Source organism: Ambystoma mexicanum, chromosome 3p (genome assembly GCF_040938575.1).
Source record: "Ambystoma mexicanum isolate Mex_15411 chromosome 3p, UKY_AmexF1_1, whole genome shotgun sequence".
Lineage (NCBI taxonomy): Eukaryota > Metazoa > Chordata > Amphibia > Caudata > Ambystomatidae > Ambystoma > Ambystoma mexicanum.
The window spans coordinates 358183022-358201390 of record NC_090925.1 but is presented as its reverse complement, the minus strand read 5'-3'; the positions used below and the strand labels follow the sequence as shown (position 1 = coordinate 358201390).

General features: G+C 45.1%; 1 protein-coding gene across 1 annotated transcript in view; it reads right to left on the bottom strand.

Annotated features, from left to right (window-relative positions):
• The window catches only part of TM9SF4 (transmembrane 9 superfamily member 4), a 263480-nt gene that overhangs the window by 150879 nt on the left and 94232 nt on the right, over positions 1 to 18369 (bottom strand). The window contains exons 2-7 of the mRNA XM_069651011.1: positions 9018 to 9131; positions 8555 to 8654; positions 7682 to 7850; positions 7428 to 7557; positions 6893 to 7016; positions 4896 to 5014 (exon numbers count right to left, since the gene is read on the bottom strand). Of these exons, the coding sequence (XP_069507112.1) occupies positions 4896 to 5014; positions 6893 to 7016; positions 7428 to 7557; positions 7682 to 7850; positions 8555 to 8654; positions 9018 to 9131 (756 nt within the window). The remainder of the gene's footprint in view (positions 1 to 4895; positions 5015 to 6892; positions 7017 to 7427; positions 7558 to 7681; positions 7851 to 8554; positions 8655 to 9017; positions 9132 to 18369) is intronic.

Below are 18369 nucleotides of genomic sequence, written 5' to 3'. Positions count from 1 at the left end.
ATAGTTCTAAATCAGTACGTACCCTCTTGGGATGTCCCACAGACACAACCTACACCCACAGGTGAATTCAATAGCTAGGATGCTGGGAACATTAATCTATCACAGTTCCATTTAGAATATTCTTAGGATGTCAAAGAAAAAGGTTATTAAAACATACAAGAGACCACAAATTTCTTAAGCAGGCAAATACTAATGGATCCCCCAATAAGAGGCTTTCAGTGTAAAAGGCTAAACCAAAGTCAATGGGCAAAAGCCTATATGAGCTGAAGCACTTCTTTGCAGGTAAGTAAGAAAAGTCTTTGAACAATGTTTTAGAAGTCTTTGAAGAAAAAGAAGAATCAAAGTAGGGCCACAAGCGGTTTAGACTTGTGAAGGTTAGAAGATGCATGCTACTCTACAACAAGAGGCACGTTCTCTAAGACTTTTGCAGTACCTTTGTATTGAAGAAAATGTGCAGCAAATGACTTCTGTACCTGAGCAGCTCTTCAGATCTCACTGTTCCTGGGCCTTAGCTGTGGGGACAAGAGGGAGGACTTCTGGGGACTCCTGCACTGCAATGGGGCGGTCACCGCTTGCAAACGGCAAACTTCAAACAAGTGGCTGTTCAGCTCCTCATGTCTACCGCAAATAGCAACACCATGGTTCCTGACTGTCGAGATGGGTTTTCATTGCTTCTAGGGTCCCAACTCTGTTGAGGGGGATCCGGCTTGGTCAGTCCCCGCTTCCTTTGAGTCCGGAGGACCTTCCTGGAGCTCTTGGCCAGCTTAAAAGAAATGCACACAAACTGGTGTTCATCTCCATGGCTATTCGGTTTCCAGCAGCAAATCTGTGGAAATTCAACCAGCTCCAAAAGGATGTCCAGGTGGCTTACTTTGGAGTTGATTGGTCCCACCAACTCAAAAGGAAGAAGACGTCCTTGCAGGAGCTTCTCTGTCGATACGAATTTGGAGTTTCAGCACAGCAGCAGGGCTTCACCAGGCAAACCAACGGTCCAGGAGTTGCAGCAGGCATCCTCTTCAAGTTCTTCTTCGGATTCCTTCATCCAGTGGTCGACTCTGCCTACCAAGCCAAAAAGCCTCGCCTTTTATGCAGCTTGCTCCGATTAATTCCAGCCTGTCAGTCCCTTGCCGGACAATCAGCCGGCCAATCACCGCAGAGTGCATTTGGGTCTCCTAGGAGACTAAGCACAGGGAGCTTCGGGCACCTCCCTCACTTACTGCCCCCACCAGACACCCTGGAGCCAGATGCGGGTTTCACTCGTGAAGCCCGCCAAAGACAAAACTAAGAAAGGGACCAAACCTGGTTTGGCGCACAAAGTAAATCTCAAGAAGGACCTTTCCACAAAGAATGGCGAAAAAGGACAACTGGGGCCATTTTTACAAAGATGGCACCCATGGGTGTTTTACCGTGGTGGCGAACGCAGCCAGTGGTAAAATCCCATAATGGTAGTAAAACGTAAACATGAGAAGCTAGACAAAGGGGATACTAGGTAACCCCTCCAGCACCCTTTTGTAAGATAGTGTGTGCTGGGTCTAGAAAGTTACAACATGTAAGTAAAGGCGATTTCACTTCACTGCTCTAGGAAACAGTAGTTTATCCCAGAGAAGGTATTTAAAGCTTTGGGAAATCTGACAGACTACCCTGTGTCATTGCACTGAAGGTGCTGTGTGACGCAATGTAAAAGATTATGCCTATCGAGTTTGTCAGACTCCACACCCAAAAGAAACCGTGTACAAAATCACATTAAAATACATGAGTGGGAAAAAAGGGTCTCGCTCTCTCCAGGAAAAAGATCAAGTCCTCAAAAATCCAGCAAAGTTGCTGGGGGTCTCTAAGGTAGAAAAAATTGGAACATTCTGAGAATTCTCCCTAGCAAGGATTCACATTAAATTCTTTACACGGCCTAGGAAGTCAAGCCCCATGTTGAGAAAAAAAAAAAAAAAGAAAAAAAAGATGAATATCAGCAAAGTAGACACAGGTACTTAAAGATCCTTTAGGAGTTGGTGGCGGAGGGGTCGGGGGTGACAATACGAATATACGAATATCCTCCCATTAGATTGAGGCAGGGCAAAGTCAAAAGAGAGGTTATTGTGAAAACCCAGATAACGTGGTACTTGCAAGTGCTTCTGAAGAAGAAATGGCAGCCGCCCATCTGGTGGGTTGGAGGGACATTACATGAAAGGTCCAGGTTCCACCACCAAAGAGACACACAGGGTGGGTGCATGTAAGGACCGTCAGCCTATGGACACACTCAGTACGATGCTGCAACCAAAACCGGTATGCAAGCAAGCCCCATGGGCACCAGGTTGGAATAACAGCAACTCGTTGCAAGACATAAGACTTGGGGGAGACTGCACATGCTTAAGGTTACAGGGAAGAGCTTTAGACGGGGTGGGGGAGGGCTGAGGGTGTTAAGGGCGAAGGTGCACAGGTGCGTAGTGCTGTCACGACTGAGTCAGAGTGGCAGCGGTTCCAGTCTCAGCTTGTAAACGTACTGCCCTTGAACATGCCTGTAGCTGGTCCTCACAAGCCCAACAAAGTATTACCTCTGCTTGAAGGACCTCTCCCGCCGCGAGACTGAATTACAAATTATGCCAACTGGCAGTCCGTAGTCTCGAGATGAGAACGGGCCTGCCGGCAGCATGGGATGAAAAATGTGTTTTGCTCCAGCAGGTTAAATTTGCCTGGTCACCGCGAACAACAGAGTAACATGTCACGATGTACCATTACAATGATGATGATATATGTGGCATTTATAACGCACCTGTACACAAGTATTTCTAGGCGTGACAAGACAAGGAGGGGGGAAACAAGGGAGGACAAAATTACAATCTTACTAGGCCTTGTGTCATTCAGATAGCAGAAGTGTGGGGAAGAGGAAAGGGGAGAAGTGCCAGCGGGGAGCTGAAGGGGGAAGTGCAGTTAACGCACAAGTGCAGCCAGCAGGTAGCTCATAAGTGCAGAGAGAAGGGACTGTAGGGTTGCAGATACAGACCCTTAAGTGCTGGAGAGCCAGGAGGAAGTGCAAGGGCAACTGGACATGCACAAGCCTGGGCCCAGAGTTCAGAGGGTGACCAGTGCGCGGAGAAGTCTGGTTCTTCAGCAGGGGAGAGGAAGAGCGAAAGCGGAAGCGAAAAAAAAAAGGAAAGTCTTGCATTGCTTCCGGAACCGGAGGTGATTCTGCTCTAGTTTGAGAAAGGCAGGGAGGCTGTTCAAGAGGGAGGCCCCAACCGAGGGGATAAACCTGCCCCCCCGCCAAACTCTCTGTTTGGAGAAGCATCTGACCCTCAGAGATGGTGGTGGATGAGCAGAGAGCTCAAGAAGGAAGATGTTTTGGAAGAGAAAAATTGGGAGGATGGCAATGAAGCCAGAAAGGGAGCAACAGCCCCTCACTCAAGATGGGTAGACCTTCAGGACTGTAGCAGATCTGTTTGTCCCACAAGCTTCAAGAGGGCACCACCTGAGATGTTGGATAATGACCCAGTTGTGCACAAAGGTCCAAGTGAGGGAATCACCTGGAACGGCTTCCCCTAGTTGAGAGAAGACTAGCTTCCCCTTAGGGGAGGGAGTTGGCTGTGGCAATCACGGTTGCACACAAGGTCCCACCATCCTTATTGGTCCTCTGCTTTGCAGACTAGTTACAGTGATTGAATGGCAATTGACTTCACAACCACCCCAGGCATACACAAAGTTGACCATCAGAAGAAAGGAGGCATTTGAACTCCAAGGGGTTATCCCATCCTGGATAACCAGCTTAGAGGCATAAATGGCATCACTCAGGATGTGGATAAGGGCCCATGCGATCACTGCCCAGTCAAAACAAGGGGAGGGGATGGGTGGGGTCAAGGACAAGAGACTTGGACTGCAGGGGGTGTGTGCAACACAGAAGACAGTGGAGATGGGAAGGGCAGAGCAGGGAGAGAGAAAGGGGTTGCAAGGTTGTCCCCTGCATAACAGTATGGACCAGAGAAGGAGCAGGCCTCGAATTCGGTCTTGTCACAGCGGGTAACCCGGGACAGGGAATGTTGGCTTCAGCAAACCCTAAAAGCAACAGACATAGTGTATCAGTCAGGAACACACTAAAAACCCACCAAGGGTTTTAAGGGTGGGGAGACTGGGTATCCCTGCACTAGAATCCTTAGGGCTGTGGTAGGTCTACACAACAAGATAAAATGGGGGAAAGGATCCCACCACAGCGACATCCATAGGGACTGGTCAGTGTTGCAAAGAAATAAGTTGCAGTGTTAAATCTAATGGAAAAATCACTTAATTTGTCAGTCAGAAAAAAAAATCATACAGCCAATATACTGGGTGTGATGGGTGTCTAAAAAAGGCTTTTAGGGACAAAATGGGAAAAACCTTCCCAACCTACTTAGGACCCTTGAGGGGTGTCGTAGCTAACCATAGTGCTTGGAATGCAGGCATTTACAGATCGCAACAAACAGCTCAGCACAAGCTCTTCCTGCGGGCCTCTTTTCTGCAGAGAGGCGCACAGGTTTCGGGCAGGAAAATAGGTGGGGTGTTGGGTAGGCACCTCTCCTCACACTGATGCTACAATAGACATGGAAGAAGGGCTTCATCTTTACAACTCCCTTCCCTTAGGAAGCCATCCTTTGATGGTTTTTCATTTGTAATGTGCAGCGTTTGGAAACCGGGCTGATTCTTTTTCTTTGCAAATTACAACCAGATCCTCTTGCTGATCACCTTCTAGCACACACCTGCCTGCTCTGCTGGTCTTATTGCTCATCATGGATAAAATGCAACATATGCATAGGCTTTGGGTTATTTATACATTTACATATAGTTAAGCCTTTTTTAAATTGACAGAAAATATTTTGACACCTTTTTGTCTGACGTGCAAGAGAAATCCAATGGAAACAGACTAAGCGCGTTACCTCCCAGTGGACAGAGTATGAGAAGAACAGCTGGTTTTCCTTGTTGGGGTCTATCTCCTGAGCAGCCAGTCCTGAGGTTTCGGGAAGCGTGCATGTCCCCTTCGCATCTACCTTCAGCTCTGGATGAAAGAAATGTACCATCATTAAATCCACAAAGCTGACTGGAGGAGTATCAATCGCTTCCAGTTATGTACACTCCATTAACTGTTTTGTGATGTCCAAAATACTGCCTGCCCATATGGTAACTAAAACAATGTGACAACTTGCAGGTCAATTAAACAATGCAACTCCCTCAACTTGTGGGACTCCAAACCAGACATTTGACCAGAACACTTACATTACGCAGGGCACTTGTTACAGTTGGTGGATTTACCGTCCAAGTACCTGCATGCCCCACATTAAAAGGTAAATGCCCAGCTCTCCTCGGCAGATTACTGAAAACCACCACAGCCCCTCCCCTGAGCAAAAACAATGCAAAGCACAACTGTGCCATGGGGTGGGGCGGGTATACCTACCAGTAATGGCGATTGAGGTTGGTAGGAGAGAACAAGCAGAAAGCGCCTTCTAAAACCGAGGTCAGAGACTTCTGCAATCCACATCAGCAACACCTACATTGCAAGACCAGCAACTTATGGAAGCTAGAATTTTAAATGGCAAGGACATGCAACACAACTATTTTTTCAAACGGGCCAAGAAAATTTTCGATTTGTACAAACCAAAAGTATTGGGCTTCAAAATTGCCCAAAATAACCTACTTTCCTTTGAAGTAGCAACAGAGCTATCCGCTGGCATCACCCTGAATCAACCTAGACACCCATCCGACCCTACCATGTGTGCACAGATGTTACTACAAAATGATTTTGTAGCATACTGAAATAATCCAAACGTTACTGAGAAAATATATTGATCTCTTATCGGCCAGTGCCATCCCATCAACTCCCCGTGAATGTATCAACTATTGCAACCCAATCAGCAGTGTATGGCTCCCCAGTCTTAGAAATGCTCAGTTCCCCGTAGGGTAATCTGTACAGAGTTCGTCAATGCTCTTCCCTTTAACCTAATGCAAAGCAATTCCCAGCCTTACAGCACAACTGAACATGGTCCTTCACTTCACCCCACTTGTAGCCAAAAGGGTAATGCCCTCACTCTCCTTGCGACTCCACTAAACTAGGTAACACCATATTGTGGCCCAACTAAGCAATTCCCCCTGGCTGCCAAACAAAGTAACAGCACCCATCCCTCCGATCAACAAACAAATTGCCTATTGGACACCAAACCTTGCAGCCAAGAAAGGAACTACAACCCTTTGTGGTCCAACAAAGTAATTTGTACCACATCAGCCCACAATGCTATGCATCCGGACCATGAGAAACCAAAACTACCGAAGCTGGACACAAAAATTGCCCACCCACCACTACCAGCCACTAACTAATCACATCCCTGGCCACCAGAACAGCAGTGATCCCTGTGAAATACGAAACTACAACTAAAACAAATCTCACTGGGGAACTGGGCAAGCCTCTCAGCTCTGTGAATCACCTAAACCAATCTTGCATCCATTGCCCACCAAATCTACCCCCTCTATGGACCTAGAAATGTGCCTCCATGAAACAACACCTGCCATAACTCTCCCAGATCTAGCAAGCTTCTAAAATACTACAAAGATCATGAACCCCCACATCCATTTGGAAGGGTGCGGAAGGCAGGTTTGGGTCGGTTAGGGTTTTTGGGGACCCTCCTATTTCCTACCAAACAACAGTTGCAGCTACTAGAGTACAAAACCACTGCAAGCACCTAGGTGTCACCAAAGAACCACCCACATCCATGGTCTATTATCTCTGCCAGCAGCAACACTATGCGCCTGACTCTACGTCACTCAATTTCCACCAACTCTTCCCCACAGATGTACAAAAATGTTCAAACATAACTCATTTTTCCCAAAATAAATTCACACAAGCACTGGTGTCACTGATTCCAACTAACCCTGCTTCTTTTACCTGACAGTTTGATGCTGTGTGGAACAACTTCGAAGCGCACAACTCTAAAAGTGTGCTCCTGGTTCTCCTCCACATCCTCCCGGTGATAATGCAAGATGAATGATAGGTGGTTGTGCACATAGAACTAGGAGAACAAGAAGGCAACAAGTTAACAACATTGAACAAATGTTATGCGAGACAAAAAAAAACTAAACTAAAAGAAAAAAGTGGTGCATATCAGCTCAGGGACATGCACTCTACAAAATACATGCGCTGCACAAGCACCAAAGTGCATCTTGTAAGCAGGGCCTACTTAGTACAGTAGCCAACCATAGAATTTAATCAGATGTAATTACTAAACCAACATGAGAGAATTCTATCTTTCCACAGTGATCTGCCAAGTGCATGGTATAGCATTGTGTCCTTTTAAGTCAAGTACTGCCCTCCAATTTTGTAAAATTTGGTGTGGTTGCCTTCCAGAGTCCCCTTCCCGCTTCAAATCAGGTCAGATCAATGCTCCACGGAGTACAGGACCAGAGGTGGCCTTCGTACGTACTTTGTTGTTTTCCGTGAATCCAAGCCGGTAACCGTGCTCAAACTGAATTTCTTTTTCCTTTTTCTTTTCCTCATCGTCACGGTTTAAATACAGCTCCAGACGGGTTGCCACTGGAAGGTTATCAGCAATTCTGAAAACACAGAAGAGGAACTGAAAGACCTACTCTTAACTTTATTGAAAACGGAGCAAGTCCAAAAAGATCTACCACTCCTAACCCCCCTCAAAATGCACAGGAACAACAGAGTAGAACTTACAGGTGAATGTAGTAATCTTCCTGGATACGCTCTGCCATTAGCTTACTTTCAGTGACAGTGAGTGTCATGGTCTTGCTGGGTGTGTAGCACAGAACCTCACACTTTTTCTCACTATTCATTTTCACAACGAAAGGAGTGTTAACAATTCGATCCCCACGCAGAACTTCACCTGCAGGAAACCAAAAACTATCAAAAACCTACATACAAATGAGGCATTGTCTGCCCAACTATCATGTCATGGAAACTTTGCAAGCACCCTTCTACTCTGGGGTCAAGTTCTCACCCCCAATTTAAGTGACCCACTAGTTAACACCTTTTGTACACAGGAGCACTTCAGCGCAAACAGGCAGAACTTTCCATGCATGCAAGAGTCTATGCCCAGCAATTGATTAGAGCTGTTCTCCAATGCAGGTCCAGATAACCGGGTCCACTAGGAAGAGCACATCTCCCCCGACATCAACTGCACATTAGATAGAGCAAACAAGGGAGTCTTTTGGCCTGATAGAAAATACATGTTTTGAATGGTGTGCTACTTTGCACAAAGAGAGCAATCCAATTGGCAGAGGGGTATCATTCTACCAGCCCATTGGTGCATGCACGCTCCCATCACAGTAACCCATTAGGAAAGATCTTCTGTAGCCGCCGACTAAACCTGATAAATCCCAATGGATCAGGCAGGGCACCTTAATTGTTAGACTCATCTTGAAATCATGCTCCTCCAAGAGGGGCCTTGAGGGAGCCCTTTACTCTGTTAAAGCACAACTTCTTTGTGAAGATATCATGGCAACACTTGGCGCTGCCTAGAGATCTTAAGATTCTTAGCTTCTAAACCACAGAGCGATACCAATTTAATTAGAGAACTGCAAAGCTTACCTAGATTCTCTGCCTTGTAGGTGATCTTATCCGGCTGGCAGAAAGGCAGCGAATAATACTCATAAGGAAGCTGGGTCCGAGAACTGGTGAGCTTCACAGCCTAGACCCAGAAGAAAAAAAATTAATTGACAGAAAGCCAAAAGATTAAGGTTATCAAACATACTTCTCCATTTCACCTGCAATGGCATTTACAATATTCAAAGTCGGGGGTAGCTTTCTGCAGAAAACTATGTATTGTAGTATTTTACAAAGCACAGTTAAGGAACTCACAGTTGCGACTGCTCACAAGCAACCTAGCATTCACAATCGCCACATCTCCCATGACATCAGGTTTCTTCTATATACACCCAATAAGCACATTCTCACTCTCCTACCCATCACAGAGAACAGCTACCCATCCAACCCAACACCCTACCTACCAAAACTCTGCAATCCCTCACCCAACGAAAGAACATTTTCTTACCTTGATTTCTACTACATCATCCTGGTGGAAGTTTATTGGGGCGACACCTGGAACATAAAAGGTGCTCGCCCGGTGGAGAAGGGCGAGAACGGCTAGGGACCATGTACACCATGCCTACAAAGAAGAGAAGAAATATTTTTATGGAGCTGTATGCAAGCTTGTGTGTTTATGGCAAAACAAGGAGTGTGTTAAGGAGATTTTTTATATGTAGCACTCGGATAGATCAACCCATTTGGATTACAGGGGGATCGTCTCAGGATATTCCCAATCTACAAGTGGAAGAGTGGCCAGGTAGTGGAGGCCAACTCTTAGGAAGTTGCAGAATGGTTTATAAAAAACACTAGTTCAACACAATAAAAAGGGAAGGTTCACACAATATTATGTAAATGGTTTTGCATAACAAGATTGATAAAACATACATGCTAATGGATTCCTCATCTAGCCCATCCACAGAGCAGCTGTACTTCAGAAACATATCAGCCGCCAGGGAAGGCAATGCAGCTCAGCTTCGGCTCCGACGCCTCTACGTGCCCTGAGCCAGAGACAACAGGGCCAGTATATACCGAGGGACCACTCCACAGGACCTTGGCTCCTTTTTCACCATTTGCTTCAGGAACAAGCTTGGTGAGCTTTTTTTAATACCATGCCCAACTCTGCAATGGCTGTGGGTTTCAATCAGTGCACGGATTACAGCCGGCATAGGTCAGCATCGGATCCAGACCAAACTTGTGCCTGGTTGAGGAGCTCAACTAGGACTGCAGGTCATGCTAGTTCATGTAATGATAAGGTGTTATTCATATAGCGCCTTTATCCAAAGCCCTTTACAGAGCACATATTTACATACAATATCATCCAACCGAAAATTATACTCATTTATCGACTTCGGAAGGATGAAAGGCTGAATTGGCCTTGCCGGGATTCAAAAGTGTGACCTGCAGATCACGCTCAGATCGTAGCAGCAAGCGCTCAACCCGCTGAGCTATCTTATCGGCTTGTACCCAAAGGCCCTAAAAGGTAATAGGCAGCGATTATCTTCACCTACGTCCACAAAGCAAAGGGTAAAGTTGTGCAGTCTGTCGTTTGCGGTAATGTGGATCGGCATTCCAAAGAGGTCACCCATGCACAAGGAGAAGGGCAAGAAGAAGCTGAGCAAAAGATTGAGCTACCCAAGCGGATCCTCACATAAACATTAATAGTCCTCTTCTAAAAAAAGAGCCACCACTCCAGGGACTCCCCAGAGAAGGTGGCTCAGGTACCCTTCCCAACTCAATCCTCCAGTCTGGAGTAATGGAAACAATTTTGCCTGAAGATGCTGGACATCTTCACCAAGGTGCCGCTGGCTTCAGTCTCTGTGCCATTGGCTCCATCAACGGCCAATGCCCTTGGCACCGAAAGGTCCCACGGCGTCCTCTGGGACCGGCAGGGTAACCCGCTGGGGATCACTCACGCACACCTACAGGCTCTGTCTGGACCCAAAGAGGGACGAGGTTCCCAAGTAAATCGGGCCAGGTCTTCGGGCATGGAGATCTCGGCACCAGTTCAGATTCGTCCTAAAGGTCGTCAGCACCTCAGGTGTCGAAAGGGAGGAGGGTGCGGGGGGCTTCTGGAATAAACTCCTGTTCCTTTGAAAACCCTTTATGTCCAAGATGTAGGACATCTACGAAAAAGAGGGGGTGGGGGTGGACCAGGTGCCCTTAGGGTTGGAGCCTTTGGTCTTCATGGAAGGAAGTGACTTCACCTTCCTCAGCATGCCTCTGGGAAGACATCAAGAGACTGGCCTCGGATCTAGGAGGCGGCCAGTGGTCTAGACACCTCCCATGAACTGGAAATAATATTCAGCCAAGGCATCTTTTTAGAAACTGATGGCTAAAGTGGTCATATGGGTAGGCATATCTGCTCCATCCAGGTCCAAGATTTAATTTTAGTTGAGACATCATGGACGAAGGCCCCAAAAGGGAAACTGCTACAATTCAATATAACAGTAGAGGCCCCAGTGCTAGAGGTGTGGGAGAGGCTTGCCTCTACATCTGCAGAGGACAGTGAGTTGGCTAAGAAGCATCGTCCTGCCCCTTGGATTAGACTTTCGTGTCCACTAATGCTTCCTCTGAGAGATTATTGATACAAGCCACAACTGCAAACCTGAAGTCGTCCACCTTTCCTTCTCTCCACCGTGACAGGGAGAGCAAGAGGCTGGACACCTGGGGGGGGGGGGGGGGGAGAACATTTTTGCATCTAGCAGCTTCACCCTAATGCCTTTTGTACCCTGGCAAAGTTGTCGCTCAGTCTGTGGTCCGCAGTGGCCAATTCAGCTGATCAAATCCCTGAGGGTGGGAGATGAAACCTTGTTTGGCCATACAACACCTTTCACACCTTCTGCTAAGGTTCAGGGGTGTCACTCCTCAGCCTCATGTGCCGCAAAAGGTGTAGGCCAGGCAGCCCTAGGAAGACAGCAAGGAAGGAGAATCTTGAAAGGAAGGGGAAGAGGTGCCCCAGAGGAGGAGAAGCAGCACTAGGTGCAAAACCTCCGATTGTGTGCCACGAATACCATGTGGAGTAAGAGCATCTCCATTCAGCTTGGTCCATGACCACGTCTGATGCTTGGACCTCGCACGTCGGACAGGGTTACCATCTCCCTTTCGTTAAATGTCCCCCAGACCCTATTCTCTTGGAGGTCAGTCAACATCTCTCAAAGAATAACGGAGCTGGAGCCGCACTTGGAACGGTGGAGGGGGTGTCATTCCACCCATTTTCTGGCACCAAAGGAGGGCCGGGGTCTGTGTCCAATACTGGATCGGTGCCTGCTGAATCTGTTCCTAAGCACGGACAAATCCAAGATGGATACTCTTGCCCAGATCCTACAAAGCCCTTCACCTGCAGGGCTGGTTGGTATCACTGGACCTTCAGGATGCCTACTTTCATTTGCCCATTTATCGGAAGTACCAGAGGATGATAGTGGGCCAGTATCACTACCTGTTCAAAGACCTGCCGTTCGATCTTTCTTCGGTTCCCATGGTTTTTACTAAACTGCTAGCAGTGGTGACCAGCTTGCCTCAGGAGGGACAGCATTCAGGTCTTTCCCTACCTGGAGGACCTACTCATCTGAGCTTGCTCACCAGATCTAGTGTCGGAGCACCTACTCTGCACACATGCAGTCTATTGCACAGATTAGGCTTTTCCCTGAAGTTCAAAAAAGTCTCCTGTTTCACCGTCGAAGCCTCTCCGATTTATCAGACAACTCTTGGATACCAGCCTGGGAACGGTATCCCCCAACCCCTCACCCTCAAAAGGGCAGACTGGCAAACATCTTTCAGAAGGTCAATGTCCTACAATACCAGAACCAAGACCTGCTGCCTTTCTGCAACAACTGCACATTAGATTGCTTCAGTGGCTTCTCCATTGCCAATGACCACAAGGTCACATGTCGGACCTTCTGCAGGTCTTGGAACAGGTGGTCCAGGATCTTGAGTGGTGGGCCATGAGAGACAACTTGCCGAGAGGCGTGTTGTTCGCCAACCATGGCCCCAGGTGACTGTGGTCCCCAATGCATCTCTGGCAGATTCGGGTGTTCACCTGTCGGAACTGACAGTGAGCGAACTGCAGTCTCAGGACCACATCAATTTGCTGAAGGCGATCAGTCTGGCCCTGGTCGATTTCCTGCCCTCAGTGAAACCCAAGAATGTGCTGATCCTAACGGACAACAGAGTTGCCAGGCACCTCATCAACAAACGAGGGGGGTATGGGGTCCATGCCGCTATGCAGAGAAGCAATGAGACTGTAGTTATGGGCTCTTGAGAATAGCAGCTCTTTGATGGCTGCCCATCTGGCTGGGTGAGAGCATGTTACAGTGGATGCCTTGGGCAAACAAACTTTGGCCTTCCACGAGTGCGAGCTCTGCCAGGAAGTTCGGGAGAAGCTCTTCTCCTTTTGGGGGAAACTCATGTAGATCTCTTTGCTTCCATCATGAACAGGAAGTGAGAGGAGTTCTGCTCCAGGGAATTCCCACATCAAAGGGCTCTATAGGATCTGCCAACAGTCGAATGGACATTTGACCTCTTTTAGGTGTTCCCGCCAATCCTAGTAATTCTGCTGGTTCTCAGGAGATTGTGCCTGTTCGGAACCACGTTGATCCCGATCGTCCCGGCTGAACGTGGAATAAGGGTTTTCTTGACAAGTCCATCTGCCTTCCTTCGCGCCTTCTGAAGGAGACTGCTTGCTTCCCCAGTCAAAGGGGCAGGTTCTCCACCTGAACATCAACAGCCTGAACCTTCATGATTGGCTATTGAAAGGCTAAGATACAAGGAGTGGGACTTGTTGGACAATGCCCTTGATGGGCTCCTCTCAGCTCAGAGACCCGCTACAAGTTTAATTATGCATGCAGTTGGTGTAAATCTTTGGCTTGGTGCCTGAAGAGGGATTTGAACCCTTCATCCTGTCTGTTAGCCCGTTATGGGATTGATTGGCCTAAGTGGGCAACTCGCTGCCATTTAATTTCTTAGCTCATCTCGGAACAGAGCTCATTCTTCACAATCCCCACTGCTATGCAGTTCTTGAGGGGCTTGTGCAATCCGTTTTCTCCACACCAATTTTTGGTTCCGGCGCAGGATTTGGTTTTGACATTCCTTATGGGAGCTCCATTTGATCCCCTAGATTCCTGTACTATTAGATTGCTCACCCTTAGTGATTTTACTGGTCGCCATCACTTCTAATCCAGGCATGATCTGTTAAACCTCCCCAATTTTGTTTTCTCCAAAGGTAAGGTGACATTTAAAGCGAGACACTTTTCTTCCAAAAGTGGTCTCGGATTTCTATCTCTCTCAAATGATCCACCTTCTTGTGTTTTTTCCTCAACCTAATACTTTTAAGGCACCGAAGCGATTAAATGAGCTAGTCCAGGTGGGTGCTCCCCGCTACTACGTCTCTTAGACGAGAGATGCCAGGAAAAATAAACATTTTTATTAAAAAAATGCTTTTCATTGATTAAGCTGGAGCTCATGCTGGCAGGGCTGTGACCAAACAGACCCTGTCAAGGTGGATCATTCTTTTCATCTCTGAATGCTATGATCTGGCTGGAAAGATGTGCCAGTAGGTCTCAGAGCCCATTCTACCAGAGGATTGGCTGCCTCCTCTGCCCTGCAAAGGGGAGTCCTTTGTCCTCAGCATCTGCTGGGTGGCAACGTGGGTGTCTCCGCACACGTTTCACTAAGCAGTACTGCTTCCATTTCTTTTCAGGCCAGAACGCCAGTTTTGGTAGGGCGGTCCGCTAAAGTTTTTGGTTTAGGTGGTGTCCTTGCTCTCCTCTCTCCTCCAGTCTACGTACTTCTTTGGGAGTCCATCACAGACGAGGAGTGACAGGAAGGAATCCATTAGTTAGAAGAACAAATTACTTGGCTCTCGGTAATGTTTTTTCCGATGGCTGGTCCTCCCATGGATTCATCGCTCTCCGCAATTGCCACTGTTGGCTGATAAACAGTTCTGCTGTCCCACAGGAGTAGAATGCTAGGGAAAACCGAACCCGGACGTCATATCTGGCATGGGGCGTGTAGAGGCATCAGACAGAGTAGAGACAGAGCTGCGCTTCACCCCCCTGGTGACAGAATATTTTCTGAATAATAGCTCTGCTGTGAACAGGATATCAGAGGGGGAACATTCATGAGAAAGCACAGTACCGAGAAGTAATTTATTCATTATGCATGGAAGAGCGTATGCTTTCATGTGTGGCAAATAAGCCTTCAGTATCATCTCGGTTTATAGTGATAATATCGAAAACATAATGCCGAAAAAATTATGTTGAATGTAAATATGTCGAAATCATATACATACAATAGAAAAAGCCACTTAATCGAAAAAAAAGTCGAAAAAAAACTCGACAAGGCAATGCTAACATACCAATGTAAAATGTCAGAAAAAGTAACGTTTTTTATGGAAGGGGGGTTACCCCCCTAAAACCCCCACCCCCGCAGAACTGTGTCACCAATCCATGAATATGACGCATATGAATAACGAAAAACCAACAAAATGATGATTAGTAAGGGTTAAACGAATAAATGAAAACCAAGAGTAAAGAACCTTACCTAGACGCTGAGGAACAGATGACGGTTGTGACAAACCTTCATTACCTGACAGAACCTAACGTCAGAGCAGACTAAAGGACGAACAGTGCAACTACTTCAGGCAAATACAGGTAATATTACCATACTAAATATATAACTAAATAGGCAATTCGAAAAGTATTCTACACATGTGTCACAGAAATAGTGAAACTTTTTTTTCGTTATTTTAGATTTACAATGACAGAGAACGTGGAGTTTATAACTCCGCAGAAGGGAGGATAACAACTAATTTGCGATGGATACGTTTATAATAAGAAATTCAACAAAAATGAAAACATATTGGAAGTGCACGGAATATGTGAAAACAAAATGTACAGCAAGGGTAATAACTGAGACTTCCAATGTAAAATTAAAAGGAGGACACAACCATCTTCCGACAGAACCAGTATAATAATTTTAAAAACTCTGAACTAAAGAGAAAAGCAGTAGAAAACCCAACTGAGGCCAGCGGGTATGTAATTGCGAGAATCTGTGACAAAATGCCATTACACATCTCGGCACAAATGCCTGCAGAAAAGCACATGCAGCGTACAGTAAACAGGACAAAGCAACAGAAAGAAAATCTTCCGCCAGCACCAAGAATTTACAGTGATATAAACATCCCAGATATATTTAAAACAGAAAAAGGAGAACATTTTCATCATGCAACATTAGAAATAAAAGATGAAAAAATGTTAATATTTTCAACAGAAAGCAATTTAAAACGACTTAATGATTGCGAAATGTGGCAAAGTGACGCGACTTTCAAGACATGCCCCCAGCCTTTCCAACAGTTTTTTACTATACATGGATCCGTAAATAGCCATCTCATACCCCTAGTCTACGGCTTGATGCCCAAAATAACTGAAGATACCTACAAAATTGTATTTCAAAAAAGTTAAGGACGCCATACCAGAAACACCTACAAATATCATCATGGATTTTGAAATGGCTCAAATTAAGGCATTCTCAGCAGTATATAAAGACACAATACATACAGAGATGTTTTTTCCATTTCACACAGGCCGTTTGGAAAAAACTACAAAAACTAGGACTCCACACAAAATACACAGAGGACAGTCAATATCAACACAATGTGAAAAAACTTTTCGCATTAGCATTTGTAAAGGAAGAAAACGTTATACAATTTTACGAACATTTAATAGACAGTGAATATTTCAAAAATAATGAAGAGGAAAATTCTGAATCGTTGGACTATATGGAAAACACTTGGTTGGGACAGTTAACAAGAAGTGGCACTTGACGAAGACCTAAAGATAATATAAAATGGTGTAATTGCTACCAAGCCGTAATGGAAAGTCCAAAAACTAATAATACATTGGAAGGATGGCATAACAGGATTAACAAGAATTTTAACACTAAAAACTCAAATTTGTGGCACTTTTCAAAGGACTTATTATGTGAACAATCCCATCAAGAATTTCGACTATCTCAGAGCCTTTCGCTTGCAAACACCCATTTAAAAAGAAAAAAATACGGGGACTATGACCAAAAAATTGAACAAATAGTGAAACAGTTTAACCAAGAAGACAAACAAAACTACTTCGATTCAATTGCATGCAATTTAAAACGTTAAAAAACTCAGTTTGAAGAGTCCACGATCCAGCATAGCGAATCCAAAAGTAACCAATGACACCAACCCAACATATCCAACGATTCCCAAATCCAAATCCCAGTCCTAAAGGTAATGATATCCACCGGAGAAAAAGTCGAAATCCATAATCAAAGTCAACGCCATCCAAGGAAAAAAAACAAAAAAACCTATCCCAATCCGCGGTGAAAAAGGTAGATCCAGCAAAAAAAAAAAGTGTAAAAAATCCAAAAAGCCCAAGCAGTAATCCTCGATCCAACGGAAACAATCCATATGATGAAAAAAAAAAATCCATAAGGTCCAAGAAATCCAAGAAAAAAAACATCCAAGAACAAAAAATCCAGGAACAAGCAGCACGGAGACCTGAAGGCAACGAAAGTGGATACGAACTGGACTTTAAAAATGGCGCCCACGTCTACCTAACACTACGCTACCTAAATAATTTTAACAAACAACAACAAAATCTACGTTACAGTTTGTTATCCTATAGCACCATCTAGCGGTGAAAACATATACTGTTTATTCCAAGTTGCAAATCACCAAAACACTTGTAATTATTTATAAAATTATATATCTTTTAATTAAATATTTATTGTAGTAATCTTTATTAAAATATTTATAGTATTTCATAATGTTATTATATAATATTTATGATTTTATGGTTAAAGTATTTATAATTAAATATATATCAATATTACTGATTAATAAAATATGGAATATATATTTACACTTACCTTGTAAGGACAATTATTCGGAAAAAAGTCAAAACATTTTCGACTTGTTAATTCAACATTTATATTTTAGAAATAATATTTGACATTTTGACTTTCGAAATTACTACATTCGAAAATATAACTGCACACCATCACCTACCAATACATGTCCTAGTTGTATTGTACATGACCAACTGCTGGTTCGCTTTCCATTTAACTCTCACATAAGAGGAGCAATTTGTGAGGATAATAAGTCCGCACAAATGAAATGAGACCACTTAAAGAAAAAGCCATTAGATTAATTCTAGTAATTGACGACCTATTGCTTTGCTTCCAATCTCAGCAATGGGCAGTGGCTAGCTAGTTCCGATTTTTTATAGAGTCTTCACATCTTGACATTCAGTGTGCCAAAGGCAGAGTCAGTACAATGGTCTGTGGTGGATGATGTGCACATTGTAGGTAGTGGCAGCCTTGTAGCGCATCAATCCCTCAGCAGCTTTGGACACCATGCGGTATCTAAGCTCGGACTAAAGGAGGTGTAGATCAGTGGAACGGTTATGGATTGGATTACATTCTCTCTTACCGATTTTCAACAGTCAGTCTCCATTGGCCCCTTCAACACATAGCCTATTCGGATTCCCTGACAAGTACCTAAAGACGCTACCCCTTTTCTTTTTTTTCTTAAACATTTCATCCAACCATTAGCCTCACTTGTCCATTCCTTCATCCTCCAGCTCTGTTCTTATACTGATGAGACACACATTCACACCCAAATGGGTACAGCCAATCTTGGCAACTGATGGTGTTAAGCACAGAGTGTTTGTCACCAGTAACAAAGCGGGCCTCTAGAGCCCCCACTTAAAGGCTACCTACTCCTGCTCTCGGAGTAAAGAATCTAGGCATTAAGCCAATTGTTCCTTATAGAAATGCTGTTAACT